The sequence below is a fragment of the Paralichthys olivaceus genome, chromosome 9 (assembly GCF_024713975.1).
Source record: "Paralichthys olivaceus isolate ysfri-2021 chromosome 9, ASM2471397v2, whole genome shotgun sequence".
In the NCBI taxonomy this organism is placed as follows: Eukaryota; Metazoa; Chordata; class Actinopteri; order Pleuronectiformes; family Paralichthyidae; genus Paralichthys; species Paralichthys olivaceus.
Genome location: NC_091101.1, coordinates 1556589 through 1578127, shown reverse-complemented (window position 1 = coordinate 1578127; position 21539 = coordinate 1556589). Strand labels below are relative to the sequence as shown.

General features: G+C 38.3%; 1 protein-coding gene across 5 annotated transcripts in view; it reads left to right on the top strand.

Moving 5' to 3' along the window:
- The window catches only part of csnk1a1 (casein kinase 1, alpha 1), a 43983-nt gene extending 24655 nt beyond the window's left edge, over positions 1-19328 (top strand). Inside the window, exons 5-11 of one of the 5 annotated variants that reach the window (XM_069532168.1) lie at positions 4571-4654; positions 9458-9597; positions 9913-9991; positions 11310-11384; positions 11469-11575; positions 12424-12536; positions 18608-19328. In XM_069532168.1, the coding sequence (XP_069388269.1) occupies positions 4571-4654; positions 9458-9597; positions 9913-9991; positions 11310-11384; positions 11469-11575; positions 12424-12536; positions 18608-18615 (606 nt within the window). In that variant the 3' untranslated portion in view covers positions 18616-19328. Of the gene's footprint in view, positions 1-4570; positions 4655-9457; positions 9598-9912; positions 9992-11309; positions 11385-11468; positions 11576-12423; positions 12578-18607 lie in introns of those variants that run through there. The other 4 variants (XM_069532166.1, XM_020105317.2, XM_020105316.2 and 1 more) reach the window with 4 other exon arrangements.
- Positions 19329-21539: the final 2211 nt, after the last annotated feature.

The following is a 21539-nucleotide window of genomic DNA, read 5'->3' as shown; positions in this document are numbered from 1 at the left end:
GAACTGGTCATGTTTTAGACCTGCTGTAGTGGAGCTGAGTTGGAGTTTTTGAGAAGCGCTGATTCAAGAAATATTTGTTGAGAGATTGTGTGAATTTAGAGCAGGGGTCACCAACATGGTGCCCACAGGCAACAATTGCTGAGATTCATAGAATTAAAGTGTTGAATATTTATATTATCTGTTTCCCACCTTGTTAGGTCATTGTTGATAATTATTGTGAGAAATCATTAACGTGATCAGTGTCTTCACATAGACGAGTATCATTTATCATTAATAATAATATATAACTAAAGGCAAATTGAGCAAATTTGTTATTTTCAGAGTGTATCAAACTGGTAGCCCTTCGTATGACTCAGTACCCATGGAGTAGCTCTCATTTTGAAAAAGGTTGGTGACCCCTGATTTAGAGTATCTAGTGGTACAGTGGCTTACCTGGTCAGATGGCAATCCTCTCTATTTATCGGGCTTTTGTTCACATTTTAAAGGTCAAAGCTTGCAATGAACACAGTGCCGTCTGACTGTGTTGACAGCACTGTCAGCAGTGTTGTTATTTGTATATTCTTGCTTTGAAAATATATTGTTGGGCTACTGCGTTATCTCACGTACACTCTGTTATGAGGTTTTTACCATAACTACCCCACCTTCATAGTTGTTTGTTGCTGAAATCAGGCTAGGACTTGGTACAGAATGAAGCTGTGGTCATTTCTGGAACTTGGGCAGATGTATTGACACCTGTTAACAAAATAAGCACCAGATTTGTTGGCACCTCTCTTGTACATAGTAAAGTGAATAAACGTTGGATAACATCATACCTGAATCAGCCGCAATTGCTATTCTACCACCCTATCTTTTAAGAATGGCTAGAGCACATGCTTGTCTTTGTAGAGGCACTTTGTCTTGAAATCTGAGCCTGCTGTTATAGCTGATATTACTACTACTACTAAGCATTTATCTTCTAGAAATTTTCATTAGTATTTATGTATGTACATTTAATATTTCTGTTCCTTAAATAGCTATGTAATAAACCAAGACATAATTTTACATCTTAATGTAATACAGATGAGGACTGCAAGCACAAATTTATTTAATAAATTCTAATTCTAACTAATTTAGAGAAGAGAAAAAATGTAGGAACCGTTCTTCTCTCAGTTTTACTCTCTCTCGGTGGATTGTAACCAACTTAAGGTTCATAACAAAGCAGTGATGTGCTCCTGTGAAATCAGCTTTGCAGGCATTGATATAAAATGTTGTCACCCTGAAAACGACTGGTCGACAAGGAGATGCACTGGTCGAGAGACCTATAATATACATTAACTCAAGGCACTTAGAAGGTCAATACTCTAAAAACGTATTTAATATAGAGAAACCCAACAGTTCCCACGATGAGCAAGCACTTTGGTGACTGGAGAGGAAAAACCCCTTCATTAACAGGGAGAAAACTCTAGCAGAACCGGGCTCAATGTGGGCGGTCATCTGCCTAGACCGGTTGGGGTGAGCAGAGGGAAATGGGGAGGAGAGGGTAGATGGGTGGAAAAGAGGGGAGAGAAGAGAGAGATATACTGGGGAGGAGATGGGTGGAAAAGACAATTCATATATAATTAATAAAAGAACAAAACAATTCATATAATAATTAATTACTAAGTATTCTTAATAACAATAATAATAGTTCACCTGCAGATCTGGTATCAGAGATACCTGCAGTGAGAGAGTTAAAGCATTAATTCAGCAGACATAGATTTTTTTAAACTTTTGAATTAACTTTACAGATCATTTCCATCAGCCATACTTTCATTTTAGCTAGAAATAATCTTGTGCTAGACATTAATAACATTCCGTCTGGTCAAAACAGTCTATTTATTTCTGTTTTAGCTATAACTCTGTCATATCATTTTAATGAGTTTCAAATAGCTATTTCCATTTATGTGTGTGGTTTCTCATTATTGATATTACGGCTGCACGATAAATCAAAAATATATTCTCAGTGCGATATCATCATGCGCGATATATGTATTGCTAAAGCCTGCTTAAACTCCATGTCAATGTTTTTGGCCAATCAGCTGGATCCTTGTTGCCCTAGATAATTAATTGAAGATATTTGGATCATCGACAGTTTTTTCTGTCAATGAGTCACTGTTGGAAGAAGAGAATAGAGAGAGAACAGATAACTGCAAGGTGGCTCCATCAAATCTCGTGCTGCCTTCTCATGTTTGTCCCAGGTCAAATTCATTACTATGAGCAGTTGATTCTATAAAACATTTTTTGTATCTTATCAATGATAGTCCTTGAGGGAAAAGTAACGGCACACACAGACTCCTCTCACTCTCTCAGGACCATAAGTGGACTTAGTGGAGCTGTGCATTACTTCATGGGTGTCTGCCCCGGAATTGGTGGAGCTGTGGCCGGGATATGCTTCCTTTTCAGTATCATAGTTAATAGACCACTTACTGTGTGTCTATGTTAGCAGTGAAACCAAAGCAGAAAGATGAACACTGTTATTACTATAGGTGTGCATATTCACTAGCCTCACGATTGGATTCTATTACAATTCAGCTGTCAAAGTTTTGATGCAAAACAATGCATCCTTCAATGTATCACATCCAATTACTGCGCATGTAGCTGCTTTTTCATCAATAAATACAAACATGAACTCGTTTTATTTAGAAAGTGCTTTAAAATTATTAGAATGTAATTATTACAATGGTGCCGTAATTTACAAATAAGGTTTTCATTTCATTTCAAAAGCCAGACTACAACGGTAAGTGAATGACAGTGGCCACCCCGGTTTGACATTCATTCCACATGCGTGCCTCACCCCCAAACTGATAACCACATGTATTTAGTCAATAATCGATGGTGTCAAATCATGAATCCGGATTGTTCTGGTCACTTTAACACTGATGTCCAGACTGTGCGTGTTACGTTACATCAGTTTCCAAAAAAAAAACAGAGTGAGCCCTTCTCCCCCGTGTCCTAATAACGTGATCAGTGATAGTGTTTTCGGTAAAGTGATCGCAGGTCAGCGGGGGAATGAGTAGTAAGCAAACTCCAACAGTACACTCTGTACAGGACGACCGTTCATTGTTTTATCGATGTCATGCCGCTGAATAATAACCACAGCTGCTTTAGGGTCAGGCGAGACACTCCTTAAGGGCTGGTTGTCCAGTACAGAGTCTCGAGTCTGCTTCCTCACTTCACGCTGACCTGCACTCACATTACACTTTACCAATAAACACGTCTGTATCGCGATGCATCTATCGAGAAATTTCCACACCTAGTCATCGCATGTTATCCTGATATCATGCATCTGACATTAGTGTCTGTGTGTTGTCAAGAAAATCATGCAATCACCACAGCGGAATTAATACTTGACTTACTGCTGCACCCAGCTGAAAGTTAAGTACCACCTTTTGCCAGAATAATATGGAGGATTGAACCCGTCTGTGCAGAGAATCTCCCATTGCACAGTGCATGAGGGAAAAGCAAACTGCGGGTTAAGTCCAGACCCAATTCTCCATATTTTATCCACAGGTCATGTCTGAAAACAGCTTTAGATTCAGCATTAGCCCCACAGGGCTATTATCAGGCAGCTGGTGAAGACTTTTCAAGGTTGGTAATAGTTACCCGACAATCCTAACCATGATATTTTTCTCCTGAAGTTTACTTAGAATATTCTCCAGAGTAATGTAGATGTCCTTGCCATTTTCAACATTATCACGGTTTCCTAATATCATGCAGCCCAAATAGATATTCACAGCTCACTTGAATTATAACTGTCTTTAATTCCAGTGCCAGATATGTAAAATTTAATTTTGACTAGTCATATTTTATGTTCAACAAGAATCTAGAATTGAGGTGAATTTCAGATGTATTGCACCTGAATTATGACTTGTCAAAATTAATCTAAAACTGGAATTATTTTAATAATTAAGCTGCAACTGCTGGAAAGGATAACATTTAAGATTTATCAGATTAATAATTGATTAATCAATATGAAAATAGTTATAGCAGCTTTTGTCAATTTTATACTCGTCCCATTGGCCAAAATTGATTTAATGTACGTAAACTATCACTTCTAATCAGCCTCTTATGCCATCTTAGTTAGTAAATATTTAACTTGCGTACTTTGTTTTGCTTTTGGAGACATGAAATGGGCTCCCTACCGTCCCCCTTTCCCCCTGGCCTTTTCTGAGCAGTTGTGTTGCCTTTCTGCACTGTCCTTTAATGTCTTTATCAGACATAATATAGTAGTTTCCATGTTTCCACATCTGCGGGTTTCTGTACATGGTTGTCCTGACGGAAAGAAATCAGCCATGTGGTTTCTTCTAGATTGATGGCCAGAATTATATCTGTACCACAAAGATTTAAAGTTTTCTTTGCCTGTGCACATCCAGTCTTGGATGTACAGAAGGACGTGCCTATGTTAGCTCAACAGGACACTGTCAGCTGTATTTGTAAGGGAGCAAATCATGTAGGTGCAACCAGAAGTGCCTGCTTTACTCATGCTTTCTGTGACTGAAGGTGGATAGAGGCTGTGTGATTTTGACCCCTGCCCCTCTACTGTCTGCCCTAGTGTTTAGACTCGTCAGTGGGGAAGAGGAAAAGAAGCTTGGCTGTTAGCTCTTCTCAGGACCCATCTTTCTCAGGATTAAACCAGGTGTGACCTTTACCACAACACCAGCTGCCTCACATCAGCAGTTGTCTCTTTGCAATCATACCCAACTACACTGGTTTAAAGTTAATCAGATAACCAGCACCCAACTTGCACTCATAATACCCAGAGTATGTATTCCTCCACCTAGAGTGAACTTCATTATAGTGGGAGAGGAAAGCAAACTTTGCCAAAGCAGCAGCTATTGTTCTTATTTATTGTAAAAAGGTGCCACAGTCCCTCTAACCAAATGACTTGTTCTCATTTTTGAAAAGCCAGTTCTTGTCTTGTAAAGTGATGTTTGCCATGAGAGTAGTGAAAGCATTTATGGTAAATGGCCTATATTTCTAGTATAATAAAATTTGAATTATTAATATATATTGTCTATGTCTTATTAGATAGTGTAACTGAGACTTAGAAATGTGCCACACAGAACTGATATTTAATTAGAAATCAAAGGGATGAATCACAAAGCATCGCATTGAAAACCTCCAGTGGTGTGCATGTTTATTCACAAATGTACACAAAAAGATACAAAGATAAGTCTAGCTTCAGTAAGCATATGAGAAATCTGTCACTTTCCCATGTACATACAAAGACAACATTTTATGTTTGTTTTTCTAATCTACTGCCAACTCAACAAAACCATTTTAGGTACAACAATCAGAATATCCTGTTCATTTATTACGCTGCTTTTAGACATGCACTAAACTCCGGAGATCCTCCACACTTTCTCCAGAGTAGGTGGATGTGTGAACGCAAATGTCCAAGTGACAGTCTCTAGGTTATCTGCAGACTTTTTCCACCTGGCCCCCTAGTTTAAAGTCTGCAGAGAGTCAGGAGAATTCCATGTGAGAAAACAGCGGGGGTACCCTGCTGAATTCATTGTGAGTGAATGGGGGTTAATTGATGCTTCTTACACGCAACACAAAAATCCCTGGCAAAAGTGGAAAAAAAGATCTGGGCTCCGTCCAAGATTTGCAGCTTTTTTCTTGGCCCAAGTTCCATCCTTCCACCAGGTTTTGTTGAAATAAGTAGTTTTTCGAGAATCCTGCTGAAAGACATACAATCCAACAAACAGTAGTGAAAACACAACCTTCTTTGGCAGATGGAATGGATTGGTCAGTTTGCTGACATATTTCATGTGTACTAAAAATGAGGTGAACATAAAATGGATGGAAACATTACCTGTAACATCAAACATAGTTTCTTAGGATGTACTGAAATTTCAAGACACAATATTGTATGGTAACATTTGCTCAAAGCACGTTTTACTGTTTATGGACATGTGGAACATATGGAATGTTGTACCCTATCTAACTGGCGTATAGATTTTGGGCAGGGGAAGTCTTTAACTTGAATTATACTTCTGATTGTGCTCCCTGGAGTTGAAAATCACTTGTCTAGAAGCTGGTTTGCACAGCATTGTTTCAGTGTAGGGTGTTGCATCAGTGTTATTTTTGTTCTTAAAGACAATGGTAGCTCTGTCATGTTTTGTATGGACACATGAAAAATAACATTACACACACGATTACAAGTTATATTGTTTTTACAGTAACAATAACCACTATGAACCAGCAAAACTGTGGAAGGTAGTTTGTGTCACAAATCATAAAATTAGATTTAACTGACTAAAAACTCTTACTGCAGAATTTCTTAATTCTCACCATTAGCAATGTGTCTTACAGTGACAGCTTTTGCCAACGTTGATAAGCTTTGGGTCAATTGCTAAAAGATTGTCTTTTATGCTAATGGATAGCTGATGTAGCACAACATGAAGGTAGAGCCCTCAGCTTGTCATTTTATGTTGAATTGATCTGAACCGATACACTTGGTTTTGGTCTCAGAATCCATAATGTTTTTCCTTTTTAACCATAAAACTGCACGAGGGGATTGAAACTGGACAGCCTGGTGTGGAGTGTGAAACTGAGACAACTCAGTAAGTTATGTAATGGATTGACATAGTGCTAACTGTATTATACTGCAGAATCTGCAGACATGCAGAAACTCTGTATTAATAACCATATTTTTAATCTCTGTATTAGGGCTGCACAATGAACGGATATTGTAAATGTATGTATATAAATTGAATTACTAATATTGTGTTCATATTATGCGTATATATATATATATGTCCATACTTGCAAGAAAGCCTCTTGGACCCAAAACCAAACAGGAAACAGTTTTAGCTCAGTTTTTTGCCATTTCAGTGTACTCTACTTTAACATACCTATCAGCTCGCCACTTTGGTCAGTGCAATCTAAACACCTTTCTTTATTGTCCATTCTGCATTAAACTTCACAAGACAAAGATTCAGAGAAAATTTGGTCAAAAGATCCTTAAGAGTATGATGAAGACATCTTGTGAATGTTTATTTTCATTTAGCTTTTGGCATATTTGTAAGGCTCAACATGCATGGGAACTCCCTCTCCTACAAAATTTCAACAAATTAACCTTGGTGGAATGTTTCAAGAATGAAACTCGGTACGTATATGCATCATGGCCAGACTTGCAATAAAAGCAGCTTGGACCCATACCCTACTTTGAACAGGAAGTTGGCGATTTTGATTTTGATATACATTTTTTTGCTTGGATTTTGGGGATTTCATAGCCTAAACTGGACTTAACCATTTTGAATTTTTCTTAACAAAAAAGGAATGAACACTATGAACTACTACTTGAAACAGGAAGCTCTTCCAACTTTACTATATATTGTCCAGTCTACACAAAACTTAACACGTTTGATGGCCTGTCATAACCCTATTTACATGCCAAAATTCAACATAATCATAGCAACACCTACTAGCAACAGGATGCATGCATCAACAGGATGTGAAATCTTAACTCCTTCATGCACTGTGCAACACACAATGCAGTACAAACCCATTTCAACCAACCACCAGCAACTACACCACATCCGCAAATATATTTAATTTCCAACTTGACCACATGTTATTGGATCTACCCACTCTATATCCAAAAAAACATGTTTGCAAATTCTGTTCAGTAAACCAAATAAAGTTGTGTTTAGTCTGTCTGAATATACTAGTGAAATAGAGGAAATAAACTCACGCCTAACTTCTTGGCGTCTCCTAACGACATAATTGCAGAAATGAACCAGAGAGAAAATCTGTAAAACAATGAGCTCTGAATTACTGGAGAGTGGAAAATGTTTTTGTGCAGAATGTCTGATCATAACAATGAGCACTGTGTATAGGGATGTGAAATATTTGCAGAATGAGCTGTGAGAGCTGAGTGCGGTTTATTGTAAGTGAACTTGTGCGATGCTGGTCACCCACCCCCACACATTGATTTTTGCGGTTTTGTAATTGCACAGGCAAATGTGTGGACATGTCTAAGTAGAGAACCTCCTGCTAAATTACACGTGTCCACCAACCTCCTGCGAAATTCCGCTACCAATTCTCTGGACAATCAGTGGTGTCCTCATGTCTGAAAAAGGCTTACATGAGAGACAGGTGGGTGGGAAGTAGGGCTACAACTAACAACAATATTGATAATCCATGAAGTTTTGGCAATTTCTTCGATTAATCGACAAAAAATACTAAAGCCACCTTTTATCTTTCCCAGCTCTTTATTAGAAAAGCATATTTGTCTTGTACAATGCTCTTTCTATATGAGTTTCAGACATTTATTAACTTAATTGACTCTAATTCCAGTTCAAGGTTCAATCTACAATTTAATCATGACTAGGCATAATTCAAATTTAATATATCTTTAATTCGCCTCAATTTTAAGATAAATTTAGTTTTAAATTATCAGAATAGTGTTGTAGATATCTGAACTTGAATTATAACTTCAGAATTAAATTTTAGATAACATAACCAAAATCACACAAATGCATGGCAAAACAGAATTACATTTTTTTTGCCATTCATGTGTTTCTCAAAAATATAGTCAGAATTAGTTACATTCACTGGCAAAGTCAGGTGTAGTTAAAATGAAAAAAAGATTTGGGCAATGAGTTGGACAGGCTGTGTAGAAACAATTTCAGAAACTTCAGAATCAGCTTTATTGGCCTGTATGCGCAAACATACAATTAATTTGAGTACAGTTTTTCTATTGATCTCAACATACAGAAATAGACACAAAACAAGGACAACAAAGCAGAACAAGGTTAAGCATGAACATTAAACGACTATGCAAATATGAATATAAATATATTTATGAAAGTATAAGATAAAATCAGTGAAATGAGGAAATAGTGCAATGATACAGAGTGTATATATCTCGATATATAAATATGTATCGAGATATATAGATATATAGTGCCAACGGTTCAAACATGTATGAGAAGACCACAAATAAACACTGTAAGCAGACTAAGTGGATGCTGGGAGTCTTCCCCTATGATGGTGGTACTGTGGTCCGTGTTCCCTGCGTCTGTTCCCGACTCTGTGCACCCTGTCTGGGGCAGTGGAGCTGTGCATGGCAACCTGGGTGTCGGCCCTAGGGATTGTTAGGGTTAGGCAGAAGGGTATGACAGTTCAGTACCACCTGCAGTGATGACGGCAATGAGCTCAATCCCACAGTAAGCATCACAACAGTGTTGCTTGCGGTAATGCCCTTACTGTCACAGCCATAGTTCAAACTTCAATTTAGGCGAATTTAAGATGTCTTGAACTTAATATATATTTTTATATTACGCCGTTTTCACAGCATTTTAAGACATTGACATATGACAGTTACAGACTGCTCAAGGATAGCTTCATGTTAATTTATGTAAAAGTTTTGGATTATCCCTGTTTTTTCTCTGACTGATAACCACCATTTCTTCTCTCCCCATGTTAGTTGTTCCTTATCGACTTTGGCTTGGCGAAGAAGTACCGAGACAACCGAACACGACAGCACATCCCCTACAGAGAAGACAAGAATCTGACTGGCACAGCCCGCTATGCCTCAATCAATGCTCACCTGGGCATTGAACAGAGGTCTGTGCATATATTTAATACTTGATTCTCAAAGATGACTTTCAAATAAAATAGTTTTCCTCTTATAGAAATATTTCTAGAAATCAAGCCAATAAGTAGAATATGTTTGCTTTTAACATTTAAAACATGGTAACCGGTTTCTCATACTAAGAAACTTAAACTCAGGTCATATGTTGCTCTGTTCAACTAACGCTAGTGCAACTAACCCGTCACTTCATATTTCAATTTCCATGACACTAATGAAAAAAACATATATTGTTCATTATTTTAGAGGGCATTTGTCAACTCACCGAATAACATTACTGTTGTCTGCAGTCGCCGTGATGACATGGAGTCACTAGGCTATGTGCTGATGTACTTCAACAGAACCAGTCTGCCATGGCAGGGATTAAAGGTATGAGAAAATACCTGACTTTGCCAGTGAATGGTCATAATCCATCTCTTTTCTCAAAACTCATGTTGTGTTTTAAAGTTTGTTGCTACCAGTGTTTACACAAATTCTGATGAATGCACTGTATTTGTTCCAACTTCTTCAGTGAACATACATTTTATATTTCAGTTTAGGGCTGGGCAATATGGAAAAGAATGTTATCACAATATTTTTTCCATATCAGTCGATCAATATCTATCGCAATATAAATCAAATAACCAGAAAACCTTTTTTCACGTTTGCGTTAATGGTGTTTTTTTATATGGGTGGGTGGGTCTCTCTGGACCACTTTGCACACAAACTGATAATCCCATAAAAATGTATTCATTGATGGTGTCGGATCATATCTCTGGATTGTTCCAGTCACTTTGCCTCTGATGTCCTGTCTGTGCGCCTCATGTCATGTAGCAGGTTTAAATATGTGTCTTATAAACTCGAATCGAAGCGAATCAAGCAAACACATAGTAAACTTCAGCACTGTTTGTGTCCTAACAACTGGTCATCAGTGATGCTGTTCATTGTTAAACTTAGCGCATGTCAGAGGAGTGAGGAGGAAGCTCCAACAGAGAATCTGACAAAGGATGACCGGACTTTTGAGTGTCTGTCTTGATCCTGGAGCAGCAGTGTTATAATTATTCAGCAGTGGAAACGTGCTGGAACTATGAACATAGCGGAAAACATTTAGTCTTTGCATCGATGCAGAGTCGTTCACCTCTCTGTAGGAGCCCAAACATTAGCACGGGTGCTGCTGCTCCTGCTACACTCTGTGCTGTGTGCGTCAGCCTAACTTGATTGTCTATTCCAGCCACATGATTGTTTTGGTTGGGCGCTATGCTCATTATTAGTAGCTGTTCATGTTATCTGTCGAAACATGGACGGGAAAGTCATATCGCTATAACTATCAATATCTTTTTATCGGCCAGCCCTAATTTCAGCTGTTTTCTTTGTTCATTGTTAAGTCAGCTGCCTATGGGTTACCACTGGTGTCTGTGTTAAACTGCTTACATCTACATAATCAGCTATTACTAGCTCATATACTGCCAATAAAGTGTTACCAATTTTATCTTTGATTATTTTATGAAACGTAAATATCCATCTATTTTTGTCAGTATGTAGGTTTACCACTAATCAGTAGTGTTTTTACCAAATATTACAACACCAGTTGGTGCTCTCTGATGGCAGTTATGTATGTTGTGCTGCAGAAAAAAGTTACTCCAATACCTATGTTGCCAGTTGTTTCAGTGGTTGCTGGTAACACTTTTGTTGGTTTTGTGTGTGTAAGGCTGCCACAAAGAAGCAGAAGTATGAGAAGATCTCAGAGAAGAAGATGTCCACCCCTGTTGAGGTCCTCTGTAAGGTAAGACACATTAAACAGGACCATTACTGCAGATTACCTTAGTCCACAGCCACATGACATAGTTTTTTGAATGCATGTTTCCAGGGTTTCCCAGCAGAATTCGCCATGTATCTGAACTACTGTCGTGGCTTGCGCTTTGAGGAGGCTCCAGATTACATGTACCTGCGCCAACTGTTCCGCATCCTCTTTAGGTAAACACACATGCAGTGGCCAAATCATCAGCCCCTGTCCTCACCTGTGCTGGCTTAAATATTGTTGTAGATCTATACATTGTTATTGTTATGATTAGCCTTGATTTTGATGGTGCCAAATTGTTACCGGTCTCTCTCTCTCCACCTCATCTCTCTCTTCTCTCCCCTGCTTTCCACCCATCTCTCCTTTCCTCCCCCCTTACTTTTCTTTCCTCACCCCAACCGGTCGAGGCAGATGACCGCCCACATTGAGCCTGGTTCTGCCAGAGGTTTCTCCCTGTTAATGAGGGAGTTTTTCCTCTCCACAGTCGCCTGTGCTTGCTCATTGTGGGAACTGTTGGGTTTCTCTATGTTAATATTGTTTTAAGGTCTTGACCTTTAAATGTAAAGTGCCTTGAGATAATGTAAATTATGAATTGGCGCTATATAAATAAAATTGAATTGAATTGAATTAAATATCAACTGTCACTATTAATATCAGTAAATGAATGTTAAATCCAGAAAAGCATCTAACAAATTTTCAAGGTTCATACTGCATACCAGCTTTTATCTACTTGAGCAACTGCTAATACATGCTTTTGGTGGACTCTTGATGTTTGTTCCTGATTCTCTGTAGCTTTTGTTGAATTATTTTCTTAGCTCTAGAGTAGAGGGTAATATAAAATAACTAATTTATTTATTCATATACTATGTTCATTTCTTTCTACTACTTTTTTCAACCTGATTTTGCTCTTCCTACAGCTCTTGCTTGCTTCATTCATTCTTTATTATCCAGCTTTGTCCCACTTTCCTTCCTTCATGTTTCAATCAGCTGGGAATATGCAAAAAACATGTTCTTTGTGTTTCAGGACTCTGAACCACCAGTATGACTACACATTTGACTGGACCATGTTGAAACAGAAAGCTGCTCAGCAGGGGGGCTCATCTGGTGGCCAGGGCCAGCAGGCACAAACCCCCACAGGCAAGCAAACTGACAAATCCAAGCCTAACATGAAAGGTTAGTAGCAAACAGCCAAGCGACGTTTTTTTACAGACACCAATTGCTCATATATTCATACAGTATTGTATTTAGATATTGTTCTATTCCCTTTCCCACACCCCAGTGTCCCTTTTTTTAAAATAATAAAAAAAACATCAAATTGGAAAAGAAAAACTTAAGTAATTATTCCTGTTGGAATGATGAAGCTTAACAGCTTTATTAGTCTGAGAAGGCACCCTAAAAGAACAGAAAATTTAAAATAAAAAAACTTGATACAATTGGTATGTCTTGCTTAAGCAAAGACGTCCTTGGGGAATTTGACTACTAACTTTGCTGCCATGCTATTCTGTTCCTTTGTTGGGGCTCGACGATGGACTTTCTCTTCCTTGACACTGTTATATTGCTGACTGATTTGCTCACATTTACCTGTTCATGACTTTCTTTCTTCAAACTGGATAATGTTTGTTTTTCCCTCTTATTTAACACTTGTTTTCGGTTGATGTGACTTTATGATCTGCACCTGGTCTAATGCCAATATAGGCCAGTTGTGGTTCCTTAAGCGCAGCAACCTGAGGAATATTTGTCCCTCAGGACTGAAATAAAGGGTATGCATGTGATGTCACTCGAAGCACAAGTTGCCATGGTTCTCCTAACTGGTAAACATAAAGCGGAAACCAAAAGATGGATAATTAGGGCTGCACAATTGTGTTAAAATATCTGATCTGATTTCTAATTTGACGATTCTGCCGCATTTTAATTTAGGACACCAGCTGCATGAAACTAGGTGGTGCTACTTTTCCCCCAACCAATGACAATGTTGCATTACATTACATCATGCAGAGTAGCAGAAAAAGAGTGAGAAAAGCAGAGAGACGTTTGTGTTAAGCACCAATAAAACAGTAAATTCAGTTAAAAACACAACTCATGACAGTGAGAATCAGAAAATTTAAAAGCCATGATCTTGTACATTCTAGGATCACTATATTCTTATACATACTCAATTGTTGCATATTTTAAATAGATTTCACACAATGCAGTAGAAAAATAATTCAGTGACAAGATAAATCACAGCTTCATTACCACCACAACATTCAAACAGTAATGCATACCTTTGTAGAAAATTAAGTAGCTAACATTTGGCTTAAAGATTTATTCCACACGTTGTATTTCTTTGAGCACACTATCCAGTGGCCTGGGGGCCATCAATAGAGAAGTGCATTAGTATTCTGATTCCAAACTGCTGTTCAACAACATTTTAAGTAATTAGTAATGTACTGCCACTTCAAGCAATGACTCAAAAACCAATGACCAAACTTAATCGATGTCTCTATGAAATAATATCAATCTATCAATTTGTCTCATAGGGTTTAACAGGTTGTGACATCCTGTTTCCTTCACTATCAACAAGAGTAATATGCTTACTTTGATGAAAATTAGAGCAATTTTATAATCTCTTTTTTTAAAGCCTTTGCGTCGTCAATAGCCAGTGAGCGGATGCATTATGTAAGGTAGTCATATGTCCTCCCCATTCTTGTGAACACAATATCTCAAGAAAAAAATTTTTTTTTCCAAGAACACTTTGAGGGAGTTTGGTACAAGCATTCCTGTGGACTCAAGGATGAACAGGTTAAATCTTTGGTGGTCAAAGTGCATGGTCAGTATGACCTCATGAAGCACATTTTGGCCTTGTGATTGTGATATCTCCAGTATGCTTTGAGGAAATTATTTCAGATTGGGCCAAAACATTCACTTTGACTCAAGATAATACCTCGTATAATTTTGGTAGCCAAAGGTCTGGTTGTACAGTGGTCTCACAAAACACGTTTTTGGCCCCTTGAATGTGCTATATATGATAACTTAAACTTTTGACCAGTTGTGACTTGGACTCAAAGATTAACTGATTTCAGGACTCAAAGGCAAAAAGGTTAAGGAGCCCTCAGATTAATCAGGAAAAAAATGGTGTAGATGGAAACTGCACTGGTTGGCGGAGGCATACCACCCCAGTCGTATTTCTAGTTATTCAACTTAAACTGATATAAACACTCACCTTAATCTTCACTACAAAGTGCAATATGACAACGCTGTAAAGGCAGAGGAAACACCAGGTTAAAATCCCTGTATCCCGGCAGCCCCGGACATCAATAATAGATCTAACAGAAACAGTTTTTCTTACCTACCTATTTTCCATTGAATTCTCTTTCAAAAGCTATTTGTTTTTTGATTGCAGGCATGGTTGAGAATGTCAGAACTACCTAACACTGCATTCTCAAAGGGGAGAGTCAGGGCTAAAATGATTACTAGAGTTGCTCGAATAACTTGATTACTAAAATGACTGTTTTGAAATAGATACAACCCTCCTTTTACCACTTTTTAAGAAGCTCCAGCCCCCACATTCAGGCACATGTATTGGCAAGGTGCACCACTGATCTCAAAAAGTAGCAATTAGCCATCACAACCATTAGCATTATCTGTAAACAACAAACACCTTTTGTTCAACATCTCAGATGCAACAGTGACTGTCTGCCCTTGAAGAATCACACCATAAGACACTGATATACCATTATCTCTGTTCCACCGGAGTTAGTGACTGGCTACTGCCTGCTCGGCAGATGCGTGACATGTGTGGGGTTGCAACAGCCCACCACAGTCTGGAAAAAAACCCTGGTGGCCCTTTTGTTATTTCATTATTTTGTCTGGCTTAGTTGTAGTCTGTGGTGCTTCAGCACTTAGCATAACTGTGAAAATGACTGTAGGTATGGATGATTGCATTATTTAAATAAGTTGTAATTGATGATGTTTCAAAATAAGTTAGCGTATACTGTTTATGACCATTCAGAGACCATCCTATGCATAAGCACGAATTACCCTGTTGGTGATTGGCTGGACCAGTGTTGTGCTGTTGAAGTAGTCCAGTTTTATTTTATACATATAATATATATATATACACACACACACATCACCTCTTGGTGCTCCTGTGAATGTCTGTCTCTCACGCTGGTCATCTGTCTATTTCATTTTAATAAATGTCAGACAAATTGAGTGGTTAAGATTTAAACCAGACAAATACATGCAGGTCTCACTGTGTGTGCAGATCTAAGGCAGCTAAAGGTATTCTTTACAGTTTTTACTGGCTCTGTGACTCTGTCATTTGCCCTGCACACTGCTAACCAAATTGAGCCAAACTAAGCATGCCCTGCCATCTCCTCTGGCTTTCCATACATTGCCTACATTTACAAACCTTGTGTATGAGTGCACATGTCTAGCTTTTTTGTGTTAGCGAGTGAGAGAGGGAAAGAGAGCAAGCCGAGTGCGCGCAGCTATGAAGAAAGATAATGATCATTGTGATGATCAGTGTTGATATTGTGGTGTAATTTCAAACAAATCAGCGTTCAAACTGTAGTGGGTCCGAGATGTCAGCTGTGTCTGTGTGAGAGATAGAGTGAGAGAAAAGTGAGCAGCAGCGTGTGTGCCTGCATGCTTGACCTCTCTGTCAAGTTCCTGGTCTATCACAGAAGCTACTCAATTTGTTTATGGTAATCAACTGCTTATAGTGGTCAATTTGGGCAGAACAAACATGATCATAATGAGCGGTGTCCACTGTAGAATATTTTAGGTAGACAGAAGCAGCCGACTCGCAATTGTTTATGCAGGAACAACCCTGTGTATGGACAGGCCAATCAATGACCTGGGTGGATTGATGGTAAACTGCCAAACAGCGGTAATATGTTGCTTTATCACCACGGTGAGAAATAATTCATACCATCACAGCTATAATAAATAGTATTGTATATGATTTCTTCAATGATGTATAAGCGGTCGATGTTAGCCATGTCATGACTTCAAGGCTTCCATCTCTTTTGTCCTGCTGCTGTGCATACATAGGAGACACTGACATGCTGTCATCAGAGACACGGATAGAATAGATGTGCATACATCCTGACCACCTTCATCTAACCATTGGATCTTTTATAGTTTTGTTTTTCTAAATCACTGAACACCACTGTCACACAACATGATTAGTGTGTCTGATGTGCTTAAGTAATCACTGATGATAAGTTTTGTTGGATGTTGTGGGTTAATTACTGAATCCATCAGACTGTCTGCCTTGTGTGCATTTGGCCTTCACGCTGCGATGGTCTGTGTATAGTTGCCCATGTTCTGTCACAGTCGTAGCAGTCATAGCATTGAACCACATGGTTAAAAGAAGCACAAACAAAAATATTGGGTTTTATAGAAAATAGGGCTGCATGATCGCGATATCAACTAAAAACTAAAATAAAGATATTCATATTATCGCCTTTTTTTCGGTCAATGAATCATTGTCAGAAGAAGAGAATATAGAGAAAACAGAGAATTTGAAACCAGACAGATTAAACTGAGGAAGGCAGCTCTGTCAAATCTCGCTCTGCCTCCTCAGACCAAATTCTACTGTGGAACTTCTAGTGATCACATTTGTCCCGGAACAGATTCATCAATGTGAGTGGTTGATTATAAAAAATAATTGTGAAGGTTATATGATGATCCCAGAACCTGAGGGAAGCTGCTGTGTGTGTGCGTGTCTCTATCTCTCCCTCACTACAGTTTAAAAGTTGATTTGTTTGTCACCACAATATGATCGATACTTTTATTAGTTAAATCTGTCTTCAGAGCAGCGCATTCATCAGCTGTCCCACTCGCTCTTTTCCTCTCTCACACCCACATACTTACACAAACAGTGTGATCGGACACGTTTGAACTCAGTCTAAGTAAAAACAACAGACTTTGTAAGATTAGTAAAGCTATGGAGGTGGAGGAGATGGTGTTGCTCGGTTTGGCACAGCGTGCAGCACCAATGACAGTCAGAATAGAGGATGTAAATTACTGACACAGTCGCTAAAAAATAAAAAAATAAAAAAAACATTTATGAAAATCCCCATCCCTGCAACAATATTACTGTACTATTCGACAACCTAGTAATGATTGAGTTTGTATGCAACCACTTGTATCATGTACATCTCTTACATATCTATATTTATATAAATAAATAAAAGTGATACAGTTAGAATAATAAGAAAAATAATAGTTAACTAAAACAAAACAGCATGATAAACAAGTAAATAAAAGAAAATCAGCAAGTAATTGAGAGTGGTCCTTATGGGTTTCAAATTATACATAGTACAGGGTCAGTCATACAGAACGCCAATATTAGTGACACTTTATTTCTCTATGTAGATTAAAAAAGGTTTCCATGTAGCATTAATTTTTTTGAATACATCCTCTTGTAGAGTAACAGATCTTCTCTAGTACCAAATGGTGTAGAAGGTCATTGATCCACATCTTAAAGGTAGGGGGACGTTCTTCCTTCCACGTAAAAAGTATTAGTCGCCTAGCTATAAGCGATGAAAAAGCTATCATATTCTTTGCCTGGTGATTAAGGTGGATGTTTTGTGGAGTTATTCCAAATATGGCAGTAATGGCATAAAGTTCAATATGTACTTGTAAGACATCTGAAAAAGTTTTAAATATTGACTGCCAGAAATTGTTTAGCTTTGAACAAAACCAGAACATATGTGAGAGGGTGGCTGGTGCTTGACTGCATCAATCGCAAATGGGATCGACGCTAGATGCGAACTTTGCTAATCTCACTTAAGACCAATGAAGGCGATGCATGACCTTGAACTGAATATAATTTCTTCTGATTGCATTTAAAGTTGCTTTCAGAACTATCTCCAGAGATGCAAATGTCAAGAGTGACAGCCTCCGGATTATCTGCAGACTTCTCTGCATGTCCCCCTAGTATAAAGTCAGCAGAAAGTCAAGAGAATCTGATGTAAGAACACAGCGGGGAGTCCTCTGCTGGATTCACAACAAGCGAGTGCGTGGGTTGATCTGTGATAGACTGGTGGCAGTTTCTGATCTTTTATGTCTTGTCTTAGTCCCTGTTTTTGCTCATCTTCAGTGCTGACCTCGGCTCGCTGACACTAAACTGATCCAGTTGGTCTTTGGCCAGCATTTTTAACAGTCTGTATTGATCTGTGTAAACATTGTGCTAATGATACTTTCTGTGTCTCTAGGTTTCTGAGAGTTCTTTGCTCAGAGTTGAGCTGCAGAAGCGTTGGTGACCAGGGCCAACAAATGTTTCTTCCTGGACAAACGACGAAGAAAGTCTGTTTCTCTCCTTCCACAATAAGTATCTATGTAATGGCAATGTATAGATTTACACATGCCTTTGACTGCTGTGTTATCTATATATTAATGTATATATATAATAAAACTCTCCACTCCGAAAGACAAAGCAGGTTTATTTTGGATGTGGTTGCTGTAGCCCCCCTAGACACATACACCTTTCCCCCATCCATCCCTCTGTCTGTTGTCTGTATTGACTTTTTGTAAGGTTTCTTTGGAATCTCAAGTTAAGAAGTTAGTCAGCTGACCCCTTTTTCTCTCCCAGTGGATACATCACAGCATTTCTCTCCCCCCCTAATTATTTCACTCCCACATTTTACCAAGCAAATGTTAAAACATGTAAACCTGAAAACTGTTCTCCTTTTTCTTTCTCAAATAATTGAATGACTCAATCCTGGATGTTATTTACTAAAAGACAATGTTTTTTTGTTTTCTTTGGTGATTAGCAGTTTGCCTGTTGATGATATAAGCAGCTGATGGCAACAGTCAGTGGTAGAATGATACTCTGGCTCTCTCCCTCTTTCTTTAGAGCTCTGAATGATTATTAAATCTGTTGTACAACCTATGGTCTTCTCCAAAAATACCAATAAAAACATAACATAACTCAGACTTCCAAGCACAAGTCATTATCAATCACCTTCTCAACAAGAACTGTCTGAAGAAAATGTGAAGTACCAGTTGTGTCCAATTTCCATCTCATTAGCTGATCAGCTGTTCATTTAATTTCCCCAACATGAGTTTTTTATGATTACATTGTTGATACTCAGAATTACTCAACAGTCGACAACAATCAATGAAGAAAAAATACGATGACAGTTAAATTTTCTTTTATTTATTGTAACAGTTAATAGAGATTTCCTTCCAGTAACCCAGAGTTTCACTTTGTTTGTAGCTGAAGTCTTTAGACTGAAGGAGGTCTCAGGCATGCCAATATCTTTTCAGTCAGATTGCTCACCTCGCAGCGCAGTAGTTAACATTTTTTTATGTAAAAGGAAGAAAAGTGTTCCACTATACCCACCTTTATCTTTCACCAGTTGCATTTCTTTGTTTTGATTATATTTGCAGTCTTGTGTCCAGCATTGCTCTGAGGAAAATGGTGCAAGTTTTACTATTGTACAACAACTATTGTTGTATCAGCTATTAGATTTGTTTATACAGTGTAAACTTTAATAGGCCTCTCTGCATCTTCCCCTCACTTTGGCAGCTGATAAAGTATCCTCTTCATCCTCCAATTAAAATTAACAATTGTTGAAAACCAATATGGAACAATTGTGGAGATTCTCCATCAGGGCCCCGTGGCTTTAGTTTCTTAAATGGGATACCTCTTAACTCTGTTGCCTATGACATGGGCTACATGGCTTTCATAGTACTGCAATACAAGCCAGTAGCCAGATTTATCTTTAGCCGCAGCATTATTTTTATTTATTTTTTTGCCATGTATTTTGTGAAGCAATTTTTAACTTTATTTAGAGTGCTATATGAATAAAATTATTATAACACAGGCATAGTCTGAAAATGTTGGTGTTTTCAATTTTATTTACAGCCGGCCACCCAAGGTGCACATGGACATATTTTCAAGACTATTAAAACAAATAATTTAAAATAAAAAAAAAAAAAACAGGAAAACTTCTTCCCTCACTCCAACATAAGCTCTCATGTTACCTCCTCTGCAACCAGACTCAGACTCCTAGCAAGTGCTTGAAGCTGCCCTTTTATACCTGTAGCCCCTCCCACTGGGCTTAATTACCCATTTTAACAATATTATGTGCAAAACCAGTGCATGGAAACAAAATGCATTACAATGACTTTTTCATATGTCTCAAAATATCTCCTCATTAAACATATCCAATGACTTTTGCGAAAAAATGCATTAACTATAAATACTACGATTCTAACTAATTATCATTGAAAAAAATGACAGGAAGTTATGCCCCGATTTAATCCATCGAACTTCCTACAGCGAGATGAACGAGCAGGGTCCCCAAAGTGTGTGTGTGTGTGTGTGTTTACTGTAACTACAGCCTTTCTGAGGTTTCTGTATTACCTTGTAAAAGTAGTCATATTTGTATAGCCCATATTCACAAATCACAATTTATCTTATAGGGCTTAACAAGGTGCAATGTGTGTAGGGGGGAGGTGGGTGTAAATGTGGAGCTGTTGAGTGTGCACCCTTGGTTGCACCACGGCTAAATGGAGTAAATGATAGGTAAATAGCAATTAACTAGGCAATATTGTCACAATATGTAATAAATATATTTCCGTTTTAAGAATGTCTTAAACATTTCAAGATAGATGTGTTGTACCCAATATTGGTCAGTTGAAGCTCACAAGTTTTTTTGCAGAATTGTTCGCATCTGTGTTCTATACTGTCTTCCTTTGTAAATTGAAAATGAAAATTTTTTTTGTAATTGGCAAAGGTAAACACTCTGTCAATCTGATTCCAGATCTGAAGTCAGAATAAATATTGTCAAACACAAAAGAGAGAGGTAAGGGAAAGGAAGGTGCACAGAGTTATCTGAGCTGGAGCAGCACATCATTGGAAACATATTTCACTGAAAAATGTAAATCCGCTTGCCACTATGCCGATGGAGGGGTGGGTGAAGTGTTTGAGTCCAGAAAACGCAGGTAGAATTGGACCGGGGGAGGAGTTTATCCTGGTTGCGCTCTGATGGTCCCTGGAGGATCTGCTCCAACGGAAGAATACGCAAGTGAAATTGCCTCACGCAGCCAATGTGACAGACCTGAGACTGCTCCTTTGTAGTGCACAAATAAGCGCTGGGAGCGACATAGCTCATTCCCTCCATACCCTCCAGTTTAGGG